General features: G+C 42.2%; 1 protein-coding gene and 1 long non-coding RNA gene across 2 annotated transcripts in view; one reads left to right on the plus strand and one right to left on the minus strand.

Annotated features, from left to right (window-relative positions):
* SPMIP4 (sperm microtubule inner protein 4) overlaps positions 1-19,411 on the plus strand; it is a 43,736-nt gene extending 24,325 nt beyond the window's left edge. Inside the window, exons 8-12 of the mRNA XM_085005681.1 lie at positions 3,088-3,269; positions 6,759-6,847; positions 15,459-15,633; positions 15,923-16,014; positions 18,376-19,411. Of these exons, the coding sequence (XP_084861807.1) occupies positions 3,088-3,269; positions 6,759-6,847; positions 15,459-15,633; positions 15,923-16,014; positions 18,376-19,179 (1,342 nt within the window). The 3' untranslated portion in view covers positions 19,180-19,411. The remainder of the gene's footprint in view (positions 1-3,087; positions 3,270-6,758; positions 6,848-15,458; positions 15,634-15,922; positions 16,015-18,375) is intronic.
* On the minus strand, positions 6,982-8,831 carry LOC146395067 (uncharacterized). The gene is made up of 2 exons (XR_014834136.1): positions 8,479-8,831; positions 6,982-7,448 (listed from the first exon to the last, which is right to left on the minus strand). It is a non-coding gene; the product is annotated as an uncharacterized LOC146395067 (long non-coding RNA).
* Positions 19,412-21,020: the final 1,609 nt, after the last annotated feature.

Raw genomic sequence — 21,020 nt, forward strand, 5'->3', positions numbered from 1 at the left:
ATATGCTGTGGGAGCAGCCCAAGAAGTGGCAAAAAGAAAAGAAAAAAAAAAAGAAAAAATCTTAGTAGTCCTGATCCCCAGCAGGGCAGACTGAGACAGCCCAGGCCTCTAACTGAATGATTGAAAGATAAACTGAATTGCTTTATTTAAATACATGGTAAGTGAATGTTTGATAGTCTGCCTTTTCCTTACTATTTCTTCTCTATTTAGGGACACAAAATGAAAAGTAATATTTGTAAATCATTTAATATAACAGGAATATAATTATCTTCTACATGGTCTTAATTTAAAATAATAAATATACATTCTGGTCATTGTACTCCAAACTTGAATGGGTTATAGCTTGAACATTTAGTTGAGGGTAGAATTTACAATTTTGGAGTTCCCATTGTGGCACAGCAGTGACGAATCTGACTAGCATCCATGAGGATGCAGTTTCAATCCCTGGCCTCAGTCCGTGGATTAAGGATCCGGCGTTGCCATGAGCTGTGGTGTAGGTCACAGATGCTGCTCAGATCTGGTGTTGCTGTGGCTGTGGCATAGGCTAGTGGCTACAGCTCTGATTCAACCCCTAGCCTGAGAATCTCCATGTGCCATGGGTATAGTCCTAAAAAGACCCCTAAAAAAATTACTATTTTTTTCAACAAATAAAAATAACCTGTACAATATATACAAGATATTAAATGAAATTGATAGACTCAATATACACAGACACACAGAAGAAGACACACAGAGTCCATAGTTTTCTTTTTTTTTTCTTTTGAGTCCATAGTTTTCAGGTCTTAAAAGTAAAAAACAATTTCCTAAATCATTACCAGCTAGAACTTCATACTGTTTGCTAGGAAATATACATTTCTAGAATCTGAAGGAGAAAAGATTTCTGCCTCAATTCTAAGTGATAAGAATTAATTTGGGCCTCTCCCTGCCTTTCTAACTCCCACCTTCCACACAAAGCCAAAATCCAGGCCACAGACAAAACCAGAAAAATCCCAAGAACTATAGATAAACATTTTGCAAATTTACTTCCTATCAAAGGGACCAACCCCCAGAAAGAAATAGCTTATCAAGTTGTCGTGGTTCTTTTTGTGTGTGTGATTTAACCTGCTCTTGGCCTTCAGAACTGATTTTCTAAATTAACAGATTAATCTCTATTTTCTGGTTTCCCTGTGATGAAAACAAGCGATAAGGAAAACAAAGGTAATGGCCTTTGTTTAGGAAGTTCTTACCAAAGTCAAATTAGTAGAACAGGGGGTCACCTTGCCCTGGCCTGGGGCCTGGGGCCTGGGGCTGAATATTAGCTGGTTATTCTCTGAGAAAGAATGTTGATAAAGCAGTTAGCACAGGGCCTGGCACCTAAGTGCTTCTTTATCAACGCGGCAGTTACTGTGTGGTTAACAGCAGTCACAGTCAGTGTCCTTTGGCGTTCCCATCGTGACTTGGTGGTCATCAACCTGACTAGTATCCATGAGGATGCAGGTTCGATCCCTGGCTCCGCTCAGTGGGTTACAGATCCGGCGTTGCCGTGAGCTGTGGTGTAGGTCGTAGACTCAGCTCGGATCCTCCATTGCTGTGGCTGGGGTGTAGGCCAGCAGCTGTAGCTCTGATTCGACCCCTAGCCTGGAAACCTCCATATGTCACAGATGCGGCTATAAAACAAACAAACAAACAAAAAACAAACCCAGAAATACACTGTCTCACAGTTCTGGAGACAGAAATGTGAGACGAAGGTTTTGGCAGAGCTGGTTCCTTCAGAGGGCTCTGGGACACCCTGCTTCAGGCCCCTCCCTGACTCCTGGCAGTTCCTGGCCACAGAGGGTGTTCCTTGGCTGACAGATGCATCACCCCCCTCTACCTTCGCCTTCACGTGGCCTTTTCCCTGTGTGCGTCACTGGGTCCAAATTTCCCTTTTTGGAAGCACGCCAATCCCATTGGATTAGGGGTTTGCCTCGTTCCAGTATGAGCTCATCCTAATTACATCTCCAATCACCTTCTTTCCACACAAGGCCTCACTCTGAGGTCCCACGCGTTAGAATCTCAACGTAAACACAATTCACTCACTAATACTGGTCTTGCTTTTTTTTTTTTTAATTTTCTAATTATATATGACATTTCTCTATTCCAAGGACTTCCTGATCTCAGTTCTCTTCTAATTTAGATAGCTCTCAGTTTTTTTTAAACCTCTGCTGGTTCTTCAAATGATAGGTAAATTATACCCCCATGATCTTTTTAACTTGTTGGAGTTTTTTCTTCAGTATACTAGCTATTTTGGCTTTTCGATTTCTTTTTTTTTTTTTTTTTTTTTTGTCTTTTTGCCTTTTCTAGGGCTGCTCCCGCAGCATATGGAGGTTCCTAGGCTAGGGATCTAATCGGAGCTGTAGCTGCCGGCCTACGCCAGCATCACAGCAACGCAGGATCCGAGCTATGTCTGCAGCCTACACCTCAGCTCACGGCAATACCAGATCCTTAACCCACTGAGCAAGGCCAGGGATCGAACCTGAAACCTCATGGTTCCTAGTCGAATTCATTAACCACTGAGCCACGATGGGAACTCCGGCTTTTCGATTTCTAAACAGTACTGTGTACACTGTGTACCTAAACAGGCAGTATACTTTGTTGATTGATTGCTTAAAAAAAACAGATGGCCTGGGCTGAAGGTTCAGTCCAAGATGCTAAGAGCTCACTTTGCACATTGAAACCAAATGCCCAAAATGATGCCATAAAATAAAGTACTGGGATCCTCTGAAAACAAGGGGCAGGAATGGAAAGCAACTGGAAACTCCTCCCGTCGTATTCCAAAAACTGCAAAGGCATGTGTGAACCTTAAGCACTGATAAAGAATTTGGTATCATTTATTTTAAAAGTAAAATTTATTTTGCATTTATCTAGCAAAATTGAGATGTCATGTGTTTTCTGGTTTATAATCACCAGAATGCCAACTCCATGAGTGTAGGGGACTTTGGCTCCCTGTCATATCCCAGGAATTACAACTATACCTGCCACACAAAGAAGGGTCCCAGTAAATATTGGATGATGACGTTTTTTTCAATGATACTTGTGTTTTGTTTTGTTTGCTCAACTAAATCTCAGGGAAATCTGCTCCCTGTACCCGATTGAACACCCGTACCACACACACATCTCTCGTGGCGCCATCTTCCCGACCTTCACGTCACCGAAGGACGTCTACACTGGCGTTAAAGCCCGAACCCAACAGCCGTTCCCTCCCACTGTGCCGACGAAGGCTTATGATACAGTGGTTTTGAAGACAAGAGGTAAGACGTGATCTTAGTGTTCATTCTTCTTATATTTGAAGTTCATTCAATGATAAAATTAAAGGACCCCATTACAGACCAGTTAAATCAGTTCCTCTGCAGATACTCTTAACTTTTCTTCCATATACAGAGCTTTGCATGGTAGAACCAGAAACTAGACATCATAGAATTAGTTGTTTTTATTCTACCTGTATTTTCTATTTTTGTTTCTTTCCTGTTCTCTCTGTGGTTTAGCTTTAAAAATTCCATCCTCGCTCAGATGCTCAGTACAAAGGACCATGTCTGGTTCAGAGCATCAGAGTCTAGATATGGGTGTAGCTGTTATGATGAAATCGAAAAGACTGTCATTAAGGAGTTCCCTTCGTGGCTCAGGGGTAACAAACCATGAGGACACGTGTTCGATCCCTGGCCCCATTCAGGGGATTAAGGATCCAGCGTTGCCATAAGCTGTAGTGTAGGTCACAGATTAGGCTCAGATCCTGCGTTGCTGTGGCTGTGGCGTAGGCTGGTAGGTGCAGCTCCAATTCAACCCCAAGCCTGGGAACTTCCATATGCCTCAGGTGCAGCCCTAAAAAGCAATAAATAAATAAAATAAAATAAAAAATAAAAGATAGTCATTGAAATAAGACTCAGGAAGTCATGAGAGCAATTCGTTCAGTTCCTCTTAACACCTTGGAGTGTCTTTTCACAGATGCCAACGCCGGGGTCTTCCCGGGTGTTTCATTAGAGAGGATGATAAGCTCATACACCAGCCAAGTCTGTCCCACACTAGACACCTCAAAACAAAGGAAAGCTATGGAGAGAGACAGGATACTAGACAGAAAACTGAAGGTGGCACAAGGGGTGCATGGTGGACAGATAGATGTTACCTGAATGCATTTAGGCTGTGAGGTAGGTACGACACAAGAACTGCGCCATGATGCAGCTCCTCTGTCCGTGAATATTTGGACTCAGGTACAAGAACAGAATACTCCCATCATCACTGTGAACCTTAGCGCCTCCTTAGGAGACAGTAAATGTTGAGAGAGATGATAGTGGCGTGTGTAAGAGCATCGAGGATAGAGTCCACGTGCATGGACAGCATTCCTGCTCCGCCACTTACTCACCATGGACCACGGGAAAGTTCGTTAACCGCTCTGCCTCTACTTCCCAATCTATAAAATGGGACTATCACCACTTCATAAAGATAACAGATATTAAGTGTTAGCAGCTGCTACTTTTATTGCATACTCTGCCTCCATACAGTGAGTCCAGTATGTGTGCAGCATATTGAACCTTTCTGTTGACAAAAGGCAGTGAAAGCTGTAGCAAATACATGTGTATATAGGCACATAAATACGTACGTATGCATGACACTAAATAATGCATACATACCTATACATATGTGTATACATGTATAGGATGTATACAAGATAGGATATCCGAGCAGTTGAAATTTTTATTATTTTATTAGGTAAATCATCAAAGTAAATTTAATTTTTTTCAATCCCTGAATTAGATAATTTCTGAAATTACATGAAATACATACAGTTAGCAGTAAATCAGAGAAATGTGTATTGAATTTATAAAAACACTTTCCAGTGCAGTTGTAGATCAGGAACTGAAGAAATAAGTTGCCACCTTAATTTTCTGTTTCAAATATCTACCTGTCCTTGACCAGTTAGACACTTTTAGGGGATTTTAAAAAGAGTGTGGGAGTTCCCTGGTGGCTCAGTCGATTAAGGATCCAGCATTGTCACTGCAGTGACGTAGATCCCTGGTCCAGGAACTTCCACATGCTGGAAAAAAAAAAAGAAAAAGAAAAAAATGAGTATATTATAATAACCGTTATGAAAGACTTTTCCAGGAACCAGTAGTACATTGGGTTTCCTACTCTTCTACTTACTTTAACTCTTTTTTTTTTTTTTTTTTTTTGTCTTTTTGCTATTTCTTGGGCCGCTCCCGCAGCATATGGAGGTTCACAGGCTAGGGGTCGAATCGGAGCTGTAGCCACCAGCCTACGCCACAGCCACAGCAACTCGGGATCCGAGCCGCATCTGCAACCTACACCACAGCTCACGGCAACACTGGATCATTAACCCACTGAGCAAGGGCAGGGACCGAACCCGCAACCTCATGGTTCCTAGTCGGATTCGTTAACCACTGAGCCACGACAGGAACTCCTACTTTAACTCTTCTTTATGAGAAATAACTATCACGTAGGTTAAGAGGGAGGCTCCAGAACCCGACTGCCTGCTTGGAATGATTCCACTTACTACTGTGTGGTCTTGAGAAAACTGCGTATTTTCTGTGTGTCTCCATTTCCTCATTTGTTAAAGTGGAAATAACAGTACCTTCCTTATAGTAACGTTATGAAAAGTGCATGTGATGATGTATATACAGCACTTAGAACAGTACTGGCTCATAGTAAATGTTCAATAGATGCCAGCCTTTGTTTGTTTTACATGCAGAGATAGGTGTGTTCAGAGCATGCTTTAATGTGGAGCCTACCAGAGGACCAGAGGAAACCATGCTGCCTTTGGCAAAGCTTCTCCAACTACCAGCAAAATCTGTCTGCCTGCCTTCCTTCCTTTATTTATTTATTTATTTTTATGGCCATACCTGCAGCATATGGAAGTTCCCAAGGCAGGGGTTGAATCGGAGCTGCAGCTGCTGGCCTACACCACAACCACAGCAGCACAGGATCCAAGCCACGGCTGTGACGTATCCTGCAGCTCACGGCAATGCTGGATCCTTAACCCACTAATTGAGGCCAGGCATTGAACTTGCATCCTCGTGGATGCTAGTCAGGTTCTTGATGGGAGACCTACAGCTGTCTTCTTTAAATGTTCTTTTCAAATACCTTTTCAGTAAGCAAGTACTAACACCACTACTTGATAGTTATGGAAAATCTAAAAAGGTGGTATAGAAATGTATTTGCTGAGCCTTCAGAGACCAGAAAGGGAGTTCCCGTCGTGGCTCAGTGGTTAATGAACCCAACTAGGAACCATGAGGTTTCGGGTTCCATCCCTGGCCTCGCTCAGTGGGTTAGGGATCCAGTGTAGGTCGCAGACACGGCTTGGATCTTGCGTTGCTGTGGCTCTGATGTAGGCCGGTGGCTACAGCTCCGATTCGACCCCTAGCCTGGGAACCCCCATATGCCGCCAGAGTGTCCCAAGAAAATAGCAAAAAGACACACACAAAAAAAGATCAGAAAGAAAGAGAATCTAGGAAGCTTTATAATTTACCTAGGAATCCCTTTCATTGACAAGAAAGGTGCAGCACCAGTGGCCCCTGCCCCCTCAGTCTGAGAATGCATAAGGGTTAGAGACTCATTCTCACTCTGCGTGCCCCACACACTGCTCTTTACGGGAGGCAATTGAAACAAAGCTGTAACAGTACCACTAAAATGTGCACCTGTCTTCCTCTCTGCCTCCTAATTGTTTAGTTTCTATTTATTGCACCCATAAATCCCATTAATTAGAAGACTGCTTTTCTGGAAAATTTCAGGTAATCCCTACCGATACGAACTTCTTGATTTTCCCACGGACTCAAAGAAGAAAGCCTTGGTTTGGCCAGGTCAGGGTGTATATTATGACGTAAGTATATTTTAAAGTGTGTGTTTAAGGCGAAGTAAAAAAGTTTTGACTTTATGTATTTATAAAAATCCAAAAGATGGATTGCTTTTATTTTTTATCTGGGTGAAAAATGAGTATTTTGACTATGATTCACATTTTCTTTTACATTTTGTATCTGATTTAATATACTTTTGGCAGTTATATAACATTTCCATAGTTAGAAAAGCAGGTAGAGGAGGACTGTAGCTCACTTACTGTATGTCCCCCAATTCTATTCTTATGATTTGTGAGGTATCGATTAACTGCACATATGCACAGAGTAAATGGAAGGTTTACAGAAAGATTTTCAACTTATTGTCCCAACAATTACATTTGTGCAGAATCAAAAATAAAATAAGGGGAGTTCCCATTGTGACAGAGCAGTAACAAATCCAACTAGTATCCAAGAGGATTTGGGTTCAATCCCTGGCATCCTCAACGGGTTAAAGATCTGATGTTGCCAACAGCTGCGGTGTAGGTTGCAGATGAGGCTGGGATCCCAAGTTGCTATTGCTGTGGCATAAGCTGGCAGCTGTAGCTCCGATTTGACCCCTGGTAACTTCCATTTGCCATGGATGCAGTCCTAAAAAGACAAAAGAAAATTTTTTTAATTAAAAAAACAAAAGCAAAATAAAACAATACCTACCATTTATTAAGAAGTTGCTGGAGTTCCTGTCGTGGCTCAGTGGTTAACGAACCCAACTAGCATCCATGAGGATGCAGGTTTGATCCCTGGCCTCGTTCAGTGGATTAAGGATCCAGTGTTGCCATAGGCTGTGATGTAGGTTGCATATGTGGCTCGGATCCCATGTGGCTGTGGCTGTGGTATAGGCCAGCAGCTACAGCTCTGATTGAACCCCTAGCCTGGGAACTTCTATATACTGTAGGTATGGCCCTAAAAAGTTAAAAAAAAAAAAAAGCAAAGAAATTGCTATACACTAACTCCTTCAGATATACGGTGTCATTTAACCCTTACAAACCCCTCAAACAGTTGGTATCACCACTCCCATTTTACAGATGAGGAAACTGAGGCTCAGAGCGTTGTGACTATCTCACAATCACAGAACAGGCTCATGAGACTCCAGTGTCTCTTCTTAACCTCTGTACCATGAAGCCACATAGTAAAAAGAAAACATTTTCAAATTATGAAGGAAAATGTCTAGACATTTGAAAATAATAACAGCTCACATGCATCGGCCAGTTAGTGAGCAGCAGCAGTGCCACGTGTTTTCCATATATTATTTCCTTGCATCTAACAATATATGAGGCAGGCAAGAAATAATTATGGAAGGCTGGAAACATCTGAATTTTTCTTGGAAAGACCACGTGACAGGTCAGAGTGTGGCTGTTGCAGTGTCACAGTTACCTACGAAGTAAGCAATTTTCTGGTTGTTGGTTTTTTTTTTTTAAGTCATATGTTAAGAGAAATCCTTAAAGAATCATCTGTTCTACTGATTGATGATATGTATCATCATCTAAGTCTTGTTTTTTTTCTTTTGTTTTACTTTTTTTATGTGTGTTTTTTTTCATCATCTATGTTTTCATTCTTTCAATCAAAATCTATATCAGAGCAACCCAGAGGTCCTTGGCAATCCTGACTAGCTCCCCTTTACCTGAGTGCTTTAACTGAGCTGCAAAGACCCTTTGGGTCTGTCCTTCCTGCTCTCTGGGCCTTGACCAGGTTCATGGCCATTTCTTGTTCTTGGAATGCTGTCTTCTCAGGCTGCTCTGCCTGTGTCAGCCTTGCTGTCTTCAAGGCCCAGCGCAGCACTCATTGTTTATGTTGCCCAGCAGGAAGTGAAGGACATCCGAAGGCCTGTTCTGGTTCCTCCTGTATCTGCCATTTGTTCTTTAAGTGATATTAGACACATTGTTCTTCTCTGTGCCCTAAGAAACTGTATCTATATAATTTCAGTGAGATCTGTCCTCAAAACTTCACAGGATATGAGGATCATATGAAGGCACCCTGAAAAATACAAAGTGCTATCATTTCGAAAGCATCATTACTCCAACAGAAGGGATTTCTCTCTTCTGCCTCTACAACACTTAAAGCCAATAACTTTTTACCTGTATTTTATATCTCGTCAGCTAAATTATAAGCTCTTTGAAAACAGAATATAATATGCATATTCCCCACAACACTTTGTACATAAATATTTTTGACTGATTTATTTGACTCATCTTCTAAGGATTAACCCCAGTTGCTTTTTCTTTTTTTTTTTTTTTCTTTTTTTCATTTTTTTTTAGGGTCGCACCTGTGGCATATGGAAGTTCCCAGGCTAGGCGTCAGATCGGAGCTGCAGCTGCTGGCCTATACCACAGTCACAGCAAAGCCAGATCCGAACCACATCTGCAAACTACACCATAGCTCAAGACAATGCCAGATCCTTAACCCACTGAGTGAGGCCAGGGATCGAACTCACATCCTCATGGATACTAGTTGGGTTTGTGACTCCTGAGCCACAATGGGAACGCAATTCCACTTTCTTAATCTGTGTTAACTGAACTTAATTTTCAAACTTTTAGTCATTCTTCTGGCTCATCCCTAATTCTAATCAAGTTTTGTGCTTCCCTGGATAAAGACATAAAATTAAAATTGATACTGAGGAGTTCCCGTCGTGGCGCAGTGGTTAACGAATCCGACTAGGAACCACGAGGTTTCGGGTTCGGTCCCTGCCCTTGCTCAGTGGGTTAATGATCCGGCGTTGCCGTGAGCTGTGGTGTAGGTTGCAGACGCTCGGATCTCACATTGCTGTGGCTCTGGCGTAGGCCGGTGGCTACAGCTCCGATTGGACCCCTAGCCTGGGAACCTCCATATGCCACGGGAGCGGCCCAAGAAATAGCAACAACAACAAAAAAAAGACAAAAGACAAAAAAAAAAAAAAAAAAAAAAAAAAAGAAATAGCAGCAACAACAACAACAACAACAAAAAAGACCAAAAAAATAAAATAAAAAAAAAAAATTGATACTGAGCTTGATGGGAGAGCCTCATGACTCATCCTGGCTCTGAAATTTATCAACTGTATAACCCCGGCTATCAGTAATACACTTAAGCCTTCAACACCTCAGTTTCCTCATAAATAAAAAAGGAATAGTAGGAGTTCCTGCTGTGGCACTATGGAAACAATTCGACTAGGAACCATGAGGTTGTGGGTTTGATCCCTGGCCTTGCTCAGTGGGTTAAGGATCCGGTGCTTCTGTGAGCTGTGGTGTAGGTCGCAAATCCGGCTCAGATCTGGCATTGCTGTGGCTGTGGCATAGGCCAGAAGCTGCAGCTCTGATTGGACCCCTAGCCCGGGAACCTCCATATGCCTCGGATGTAGCCCTAAAAAGACAAAATACAAAAAAAATTTTTTTAAATAGTAAAATCTATTGATAGGGCTGTCTTGAGACTGAAAGGCACGTAAAAGCACTCAGCACCATATTAGCACATGGTAAGCTCATACTGAATGTTAGCAGCTCTAAATATTTTTACTCCAGTGATTCTAACACTTTGTTGAATTACTGATAGTAAGATATGGGTAGTCTTGGAAAAGAGAGGTTTTTTTTTTTCTTTTTAGAACCGTATCTGCAGCACATAGAAGCTAGGTGCTGAATCAGAGCTGCAGCTGCTGGCCTACGCCACAACCACAGCAAAACAGGATCTGAGCTGCATCTGCAACCTACACCACAGCTCACAGCAACGCTGGATCCTCAACCCACTGAGCAAGGCCAGGGATTGAACCTGCAACCCCATGGTTCCTAGTCGGATTCATTAACCACTGAGCCATGATGGGAACTCCAGAAAGGAGAATATTTTATATTATTTATTTATTTTATTTTTTTACAGAATAAAATACATACATTTACACACAATTACATTCACACAGATTATTATAACATGGATCTTAAGAAACAGATTAAGTGACTCCCACTGGAGAAGTGGAATGGAAAATATGCTAGACAAATAGGAAATTTATTCTATACTTTATCCCAATTTTATGGCTTTCATCTTTACTACTTAGTTTTATCTATTACATTTCAAATTTTTCTTTAAAAATTAGCATTATATTAAATTGTTATATTATGCAACTAAAATTTATAAAGAAGAAAGCCTTATATACCATTAAATATTTTATATAGCATAGTAAAAAGAATAACAACTGGTAAGCATAACAAAAATAATACACCCTCTGAAAATAAGTAAAATATAAAATGCGTAAATTGGTTAAAAAACAGTGTAACTATATAAATATGTCCTCACAATTTGTTACATCTCATTGATTCTTCAATATAGGCATTACACCATTCTAGGTGATGTGATAAACAAGACATTATAGACTTGACATTGCACCATGAAGAGAAATGGTTATTAATAATACAATTGTAGAACTGTATTATTTAATTGTACAGTGGCATTATTTAATTATAATTATCATAAGTTCTTTGATGGAAAGGAAATCAGAATCAGATCTAAGAAGACTTCAGCATTCCAAGAATGATGTCAAATGACCCCCTTCATGGTGGATTATGCACTTATTTACTATGAGATCTATTTCTTCTCCAGAGATTCCTTGTTTGTGTATCAATTGTAGATTTTTGGTTTGCAGTTATTCTGAAGTTTTGATGTAAGAGTCTATATGTATATGAGATTGTTTTAAGTTGTTGTTCTCTTAATTGCAAGTTCATCTCCGGTGTCCCGCATTTGTACCCACCTCTTCTCGTGATTTTTGATTTTGATGGTATAATTGTGCATGGATGATTTCGTATCTTTACTGTATATATATACCTTTACTGGTGAGCCTTGTCATTTGTGGCATTTTTGTTTCCTGTTGCTGATCTTTTCTTTCCTGCCTAGAGAAGTTCCTTTAGTATTTGTTGTAAGGCTGGTTTAGTGTTAATGAATTCTCTCAACTTTTGCTTATCTGAGAAGGTTTTGATTTCTCCTTCAAATCTGAATGAGAGCCTTGCTGGGTAGAGTATTCTTGTTTGGAGGTTTTTTTCTTTCATCACGTTAAGTATATCATGCCACTCCCTTCTGGCCTGCAGAGTTTCTCCTGAAAAATCTGCCAATAACCTTATTGGGGTTCCCTTGTATGTTACTTGTTTCTTTTCCCTAGCTGCTTTCAGTATTTTCTCTTTGTCTTTAATTTTGGTCAGTTTGATTAGTATGTGTCTCGGGGTGTTCCTCCTTGGGTTTATTTTGTATGGTACTCGTTGTGCCTCCTGGATTTGAGTGAGTGATTCCTTCCCCATGTTAGGGAAGTTTTCAGTATTATCTCTTAGAATATTTTTTCTGTCTCCTTCTCTCTCTCTTCTCCTTCTGGCACCTCTATAATATGGATGTTGGTGCGTTTAATGTTGTCCCACAGTTCCCTGAGACTCTCTTCAGTTGTTTTCAATCTTTTTTCTCTTTTCTGTTCTGCATCCGTAATTTCCAGTAATCTGTCCTCCACCTCGCTTATTCGTTCTTCTGCCTCCTGTATTCTGCTGTTGGCTGCTTCTAGTGAGTTTTTTATTTCAGTTATTGTATTTTGCATCTCTTCTTGTTTCAGTTTGATATCTTGTATCTCTTTGGTCATTGTTTCCTGTAAGTTATCCATCTTTGCCTCCGGTTTATTTCCAATGTCTTGCATCATCTTCAGCATCGACAGTCTAAAGTCTTTTTCCTGGAGGCTGAGAATCTCCTCATGGCTTAGCTGATTTTCTGGGGTTTTTCCTTTCTCCCTCATCTGAGTTATAGTTCTCTGTCTTTTCATTTTTATAGGTTTTTGGTGTGGTGACCTTTTTGCAGATAATAGAGTTGTAGCCTCTCTTACTTCTGGTGTCTGCCCCCCTGTGGCTGAAGTCTGTATGGGGGGCTTGCTGTAGGCTTCCTGATGGGAGGGGCTGATGCCTGCCCACTGGTAGGAGGAGCCGATTCTAATCCCTCTGGTGGGTGGGGCTTAGTCTCTGGATGGGATTAGAGGCAGCTGTGTGCCTGAGGGGTCTTTAGGCAGCCTGTTTACTGAGGGGTGGGGTTGTGATCCCACCTGGATTGTTGTTTGCCCTGGGGCTTCTCAGCAGCTGACTGATGGTGGGGGGGGGCAGATTTTCCCAAAATGGCCCCCTCCAGAGAAAGGCACTGATGCTGAATATTCCCGAGAGCTTTGCTTTCAATGTCCTTCCCTCACAACAAACCACATTCACCTCTGTTTTCCCAGGATGTCCTCCAAGAACTGCAGTCAGGTTTGACCCAGATTCCCTTGGAGACTTTGCTTTGCCCTGGGACTCAGTGCACGTGAAAGTCTGTGTGTGCCTTTTAAGAATGGGGTCTCCGTTCCCCCCCAGTCTTGTGGCGCTCCTGCACACAAGCCCCACTGGCCTTCAATGCCAGATGCTCCAGGGGCTCTTTCTCCCAGTGACAGATCCCAGCATGTGAGGGTTTGATGTGGGGCTCAGAACTCTCACTCCTGTAGGTGAGTCTCTGTGAGCCAGTTAGTTTTCAGTCTGTGGAGCTTCCCACCCAGGAGGTATGGGGTTGTTTATATTGTGAAATCACCCTTCCTACCTCTTGAGGTAGCCTCCTCTTTTTCTTCTGGAGTAGGTTATCTTTTTTAAGGTTTCTGGTCCATTTGGGTGAAGATTGCTTAGTCTTTAGTTGTGAATTTTGTTGTTTTTAGGAGAGAAGTTGAGCTCCCGTCCTTCTATTCCGCCATCTTAATCCCGTCTCCGAAAGGAGAATATTTTAAATAAAAGCATTCAACCTTTTAAAAACTCAGTGCTAAAAAAAATAACTAAATAAAAATAAAAATTCAGTGCTGGGGCTTCCTTGCATCAGTATTTTGAACATCCTCTTACACTTCATGCATGTGAAGCCGTGCTTCTCGTGGGCCTGGCCGGGTCTTCCCCACCAGTCATCACGGAGCACTGTCACTCTGGCCCGCGCCGCTGGGCCTCCCTGCTTCCGCTCTCCTCCTCAGCCATTTCCAGCCATTACCAAGCCTCCCAGAACATTCCTTTTTCTTTTATAATTGGCAAGGAAATAGGTTATAACGTTTGACTTTTCTGTGCTGTCTTTGTCATTACTTGCTCAAGTTGCCAAAGACTTGTCCTTTCTGTTTCTTAAGAAGTCAAGCATCTGGCGGGAGTTTTTGCAACATGGAAACATTCTTTAGGATGATGTCTACCTTGTAGTCATCTTTGGAGTGCGATGAGATATATCACAGACGCCAAGGGCCATAACAAACCTCCCGAAACTTGGACTATTTGAAATATTTGAACAAGCCATTTTCACAGTCTCACGGAGCCTACTACCCGTTTTCCTTAACTCTCAACTTGGAAGGCCCTGTGGCTTCACTTGGAAAGAGCGCTCGCTTGTATCACCCTTCCAAAGGGGGGTGGTGTCCCTTCTTGAACCAGCTGCCACTGCCCAATGGAAAGTGTCTCTCCTCCTCGAGATCCATCCCTCACTCCTAGGGCAGCTCCATCTCCCCGACACTAGCACCCCTGATCGTGAGCCACGCTCATCCTTGAATAACCGTAATTAATTGGGCGAGCACACAGGCACCTCCTTTAGAAGTATGTCATCTTGGAGAGCCCATTGTGGTTCAGCGGGTTAAGAATCTGACTAGTATCCATGGGGACATGGGTTTGATCCCTGGCATCACAACACCAGATCCCTAACCCACTGAGCGAGGCCATGAATACTAGTTGGATTCATAACCTGCTGAGCCACAATGGGAACTCCAGGCCTGGGAACTTTGGAAGGCCCCATGCTTTATAGGGCTCAACCCTGGCCTTCCTCTAACTGTGCCCCTCCCTATGGGGTAGAAGATTTGTGGGCACAAGCGGATATGTCCATCTGGAGCCCATGTTTCCCAGTCTCCCGCCCCAGACAGATACTGGACTGCAGAGTCTCTGAAAAAATGGCTTAGGACCCAGTTTCAGGGCCCTCATGGGGTCCTGTCCTCAGGTCCATCCCCCCAGGGGTTGATGCTGCTGCTGGCTAGTATATACCTCTAGGCTGAAGGGGTGGCCAAGAGATAACTTTGCTGGAAGTGGAGGCAGTAGGTATATGGAGCTTGAACTTGAGGGGTGGGGTTACCGTCATATACAAGGCACCTCATAGTTTGGGATGGAATTGAGGGTAGGAAGAAAGCAGTAAGGGGTGCGGGGACCAGGGGCCAGTGGCCAGCGGTGGGCTCTTTCTGCACCACCATGTCCCATTTGAGTGACTTAACCATCAGAAATTCATAGAAGATATCATATGGTATCATGTCAGGCAGGGAAGGGGAAGTGAGAGGCACACAGTCTGCTCAACTTAGCCAAAGGAATTCCTCAGAGCCCTTTATATCTCTAATAACATTTCACTGGAGGTAGAGTATTTCCTGGGACATTTCTCTGAGTACATTTTCAGACTCCCTGCTAAAGCAAAAAACTCTTAGAAAAGATCTCACCAATCCTTTGATAAAATACTGTGTTTAACTCTACAGTTATAGTTGCAGGATCTTAGTAATTAACGAAGAAAAAATAGTCTGGAAATCCCTTTGCCCTCTTCCTGCTGATATGTTGAAGCAGCTCTCATTCTACTAGAAGACGTTAACAGCAATGATCTTTTATATTCATATTCTAGTTTCCTAAATGTCTTGAGAAAAACAAGCCAGTATTCTACCCAAAACCACCTAAAACCTTCGCTCCTAACACTTCTTTCAATTCGTGGGACCCTAGTAACTCTCTAAAAGAAGCCAATATACAAAGAAATCTTGAGAGGTCTCACTGGATCACTTCGTATGATCATGATTTTACAGGTATGAGTTCACTTTAATATGAGTAAAAAGAACAAAATTGGAATATTTGACAAATGCTCTTACAAGATTTTATCTTCCAGTATTTTCCCCAGTTTCTTATTTTAAATAGTAATAGAAATAAGGTGGGAGTTAAGTTCCTCTTAGTGGGTAACTGGGAGGTTAAGTTGGTTTTCATTTTATTGGTTCTAATTATATTGCAAAGGGGAGCAGGTGAGTTTTTCTGTGAAAGGTCTAAATTTAAGTGCCATTTTGCTCTAACAAAGTGATAAGATGCGATGTTTCCATTAAGGTCTGGGGCCCATGAACCCCCTTGAACTGGATGATTACCATGAAAAGGAGGTAGCAGAGTTAACTGGACAGATGGGATTTGACCCCAAGCCTGTAAGTAATTGCAGTCAACTCTCGGTTATCTAGGGGGCGAGTATCCAGGTATCGGGCTCCTCCTTGCTTTGCTCACTTTTTATTTGCTGGGTATTGGTGACCAAGCGCAAAGGGAAATCTTAACTTGTCCACTGCTGGTTTTTTGGTTTTTTTTGTTTTTTTTTTGCTTTATAGGGCCACACCTGCATCATATGAAGGTTCCCAGGCTAGGGGCTGAATTGGAGCTGCAGCTGCCGGCCTACACCTCAGCCACAGCAACACCAGATCCAAGCCGTGTCTGCAACCCACACCACAGTTCATGGCAACACCAGATCCTTAACCCACTGAGCAAGGCCAGGGATCCAACCCGCATCCCACATCCTTGTGGATACTAGCTGGGTTCATAATGCACTGAACCACAAGGGGAATTTCCTTTTTTTTTTTTCTTTTTTTCCGGCCACACCTGCAGCATGTGTGAGTTCCCTGGCCAGGGATCGAACCTATGCCAGAGCAGTGACCTGAGCTGCTACAGTGTTAACACCAGATCCTTAACCCCTTGTGCCACAAGGGAACTCCAAGCTTCCCTACTATTTTAAAGAACAAGCCAGGTTTCTTTTCTTCATCACAGTGCTACATGTTTTTTTCAAAATAGATTCTTTCACTATGCTACTGTTGCTAAAATTTACAAGGGAATTAGTTTATGAACATTTGCCTAGTAATTTAATGTGACTCAATAAATTCTGTGAATCTTTGCATATTTTATATCTTGTATATTATCACTGCTTTTGAAGGGATGAAAGGCTTCTTCCTGATATCCACAGTAATTGAGAGTTGGCCAAATTATGGTCAAAAGCCAGTAAATTCTCTGTAAATATAAAAAGATTTCTTAATCGATTATGTTAAATTGCCTGAAAGAAATGAATAAGCCCTTTAGTGGAAGAAATTACAATTTCTTGGTTTAATCATGTAAATGAAATAAGCTGATCTAATAGTATATATTTATGTTATTATATTTGAGACCTAAATTTTATCCTCTAAAGCTACAGTTTGGAGTTCCCGTCGTGGCTCAGTGGTTAACGAATCCGACTAGGAATGACGAGGTTGTGGATTCGATTCCTGGCCTCTCTCAGTGGGTTAAGGATCTGGTGTTGCAGTGAGCTGTGGTGTAGGTCACAGACGCGGCTCGGATCTGGTGTCGCTGTGGTTCTGGCATAGGCCGGGGGCTACAGCTCTGATTGGACCCCTAGCCTGGGAACTTACATATGCCGCGGGAGCAGCCCAAGAAATGGCAAAAAGACAAAAAAAAAAAAAAAAAAAAAAGCAGATTCCTGGGAGTTCCCATTGTGGCTCAGTGGTACTGAATCCAACTAGTATCCATGAGGATGCGGATTCTATCCCTGGCCTCACTCAGTGGGTTAAGCATCTGGCGTTGCTGTGGCTGTGGTATATATAGGCCGGCAGCTGGAGCTCCAATGCTCTTATTCGACCCCTGGCCTGAGAAATTCCGTATGCTGCAGGTGCAGCCCTAAAAATCAAAAAACAAAAACAGGAGTTCCCGTCGTGGCGCAGTGGTTAATGAATCCGACTAGGAACCATGAGGTTGCGGGTTCGGTCCCTGCCCTTGCTCAGTGGGTTAACGATCCGGCGTTGCCGTGAGCTGTGGTGTAGGTTGCAGACGCGGCTCGGATCCCGCGTTGCTGTGGCTCTGGCGTAGGCCGGTGGCTACAGCTCCGATTCAACCCCTAGCCTGGGAACCTCCATATGCCGCGGGAGCGGCCCAAGAAATAGCAACAATGACAACAACAACAACAAAGACAAAAAAGACAAAAGACAAAAAAAAAAAAAAAAAAAAAAAACAAAAACAAAAACAAAAACAAAACAAAACAAAAAAACATCCCTGAACCCCACTACAGACCCTCTCAGAGGCTTTCACAGTCTCAGAAGACCAAGCTTAGAAATCTTGTTTTCTGTTAGCTCCAAAGCTGATTCTGATTCAAATAAGGTTTAAGAACTCTAGCCTTGACCCAATAAAGAAGACTTGGGCTGAGATTTAAATACCTGCATGTAATTGTTAGCGTCATCCGTTGGTGATGGGCTGAAGTTTGGTGCCAGTAGTTCCTTACATCTTTGAATGTTTGAAAGCAAAGAGTTCCTGCATAAGGGAATTTCTCCACAGTAAAGTAAAAATATGCCCTTTCCTTCCAAAATTTTAGAGTCTGTAAATTAATGTCAAAGAATATTGCAATTACACTCCTACCCCATCCTGTGTTTACTCAGACCATGACTATGGGTATGACTTTTTACCTGCCATTTGTGGCAATATCCTGACAATGCCAGATTTATTAGTTAATTGATTCTCCCTTTTTTATCCCACCACTGCAGCAAGAAAAATTCCATTCTGCCTTAAAACCCACCAGACCCTTGGAAGGACGAATTGCCCGGCTAATTCAGAACCGTCGTCCTCTGGAGCCTATGGTCCAGCAAAGACCACCGTCCTGTCCAGATTGTACCCCTAGAGTGTTGTGTACTTTTCATACCTTTGTACCCAGTTCTACAGAAATGATGGCTCTGAGTGATAACATGCCTGCCGGTGTGATGCTCAAAAACCAGGAAATTGAAGACAAGATTAAGGAAGAACAGAGCTTGCTATCTACCTGTGCACTCCCATCCTGTTACCCAACAAAAGATCTGGCTAATACTTATGACGTAAAACCACTTCCAAAAATCACGGATACTAAAAAGACAGAAGATTTGTACTGGAGACAGCTGTCATTAAAACCCCAACCTACATCTTACTGCACCCCAGAATATTACATTCCCTATGAGCATTTAAATCAATATGATATGTGCCAAAACCCTGTCAGTCTTAGTAAACCTGATATTTTACAAAATAAACCTGACTCAGAAGCTTTCCATCTCGAACATTTTTTAAGTAGGCCAGAACAGATGTGCTTGAACATGGAAAACGACGAAGAAACAAGACCTCTTCTGGATTGGATTCCTAGAGCTGGCATGGCCAAGCCTCACACTGACCTGCTGAAGCTGAAGACCTCTTTTTCAAAAAGTGGTGCACAGAAACGTTTCCATAAATCAATTCTAGATGACCAGAAAGACCTCCGGGATAAGGTGCATTCAGGGAAGAAACACCAATTCTATGGCCATAATTCTTATTACTTCTATAATTGAGATATTCATCCTTCTCGTCAAAACCCAGCCTCCTGCAAGAAAAGAGAAAAATATAACAATGTCTTCCTCGTTGCTGGATTCTGTTTTCTAGAGGAGCCGTAATGAGCTTGTTAATGACGTTTATGTTTTCAGGAATTGAAGTTAGGATCTGGTCAGAAGAACCCAGAAAAGGCGATGTTCTGACTTCTTCAAAAGTTTAACAATTTGGCAATAAAATAATAGAACCAGAAAATTTTAGTCTTTAATCGCATTTTCAAATCATACTCCAAGGAAGTTTTTCAAAATCATGATAAACAATGTTTATGACAAAGTTTTACAAAAAGAAGTATTTGAAAAAAGCTCAAATTCCCAATAATTGACAGATGTCTATACAAACTGTAGTACCTTAACAAAATATGCAAGCACTGACCTTATACATAAATATTTGTACACAATAACATCAGGTACAAAGGCAAAATCAAATGCCCAGTTAATGGAGAGCTCTACAAACTGTATTACTTAAATAAATTCGTAGGCCTGTTCTTTTATGTAAACATGCGGGCAAATTAAGTTAATAGAATAGATGAAACCCCAGATGCTCTGCATGCATAGTCTAAGTTGGCTGTTTCTTTTCCTTTAAACTTATGATAAGGAAATATAACCATTCATTTTATGAGGCAAGAATGGTTTTATTGTGGAGAGCTAGGAACGGCTTTAATTAGTAACTGATGAACTCTGCGACAAGCAAGGATGCTGTCTCAGTCTGTTTGGGCTGCTGTGACAAAATACCATGAACTAGTGGTTTATAAACGACAAACCTTATTTCTCACAGTTCTGGAGGTCAGGAAAGCCAGGTTACTGGCAGACTCTGGGGAGAGTCTGCTTCTTCGTTGACAGCTGTCTTCTTACCGCCTCACGTGGCAGAAGGGGCAAGAGATCCCTCTGGGCTCCTTTCCTTTTTTCTCCTTTTTTTCTTTTTAAGGCTGCACCTGCAGCATATGGAGGTTCCCAGGCTAGGGGTCCAATCAGAGCTGCAGCTTCTGGCCTATACCACGGCCACAGCAACACAGGATCCAAGCCATGTCTGTGACCTACACCACAGCTTGTGGCAGTGCAGGATCCTTAACCCACTGAGTGAGGCCAGGGACCGAACCCACATCCTAATGGACAATATGTCGGGTTCTTAATCTGCTGAGCCACAGGGGAACCCCCTGGACTTCTTTTATAAGGAGATTAATCCCATTCATGAAGCCTCTGCCTTCATGAGCTAATCACCTCCCAAAGAAGCCCACCCCCCAGTAATCCTGGGGCCTAGGATTTAAATGTATAAATTCGGGGGGACATAAACATAGCAGTTATTCCAAAGTCAAAAATCATGATTTTTAGAAGATGTCCACCAAGAATTTAGCTAACCCCTAAATGCGAGTCAACTCATTTAATGTGCCAAGAAGTACACTTTATTTTTTTCTTTTTTGGCTGCCCCATGGCATAGGGAATTCCCCAGCCAGGGATCAGATCTGAGCCACAGTTGTGACCTACGCTCCAGCTACGGCCATACTGGATCCTTTAACCCACTGGGCCAAGCCGGAGATCAAACCTGCTATCCTGGCACTGCAGAGACTCCAATGAGCCCTTGGTGCCACAGCGGGAACTCCAAGAGATACATTTTAGAAACAGTTTATCAAGGTAAGTTCATAAGGAATTTCTATGAAAGTTCTGTGGAGATGTCTTTCTTTTAATTTTTGTTTTTGTTTCATAACCCAATTTGTCATTTGGTTACACCCTCTTTTTTTTGTCTTTTGTCTTTTTAGGGCTGCACCTGGGGCACATGGAGGTTCCCAGGCTACGCCACAGCCACAGCA

This window comes from Sus scrofa, chromosome 18 (assembly GCF_054392235.1).
Source record: "Sus scrofa isolate SSC_HxYL_T2T_F1_AM1 chromosome 18, Sscrofa_HxYL_maternal_Yorkshire_Landrace_v2.0, whole genome shotgun sequence".
Classification (NCBI taxonomy): domain Eukaryota; kingdom Metazoa; phylum Chordata; class Mammalia; order Artiodactyla; family Suidae; genus Sus; species Sus scrofa.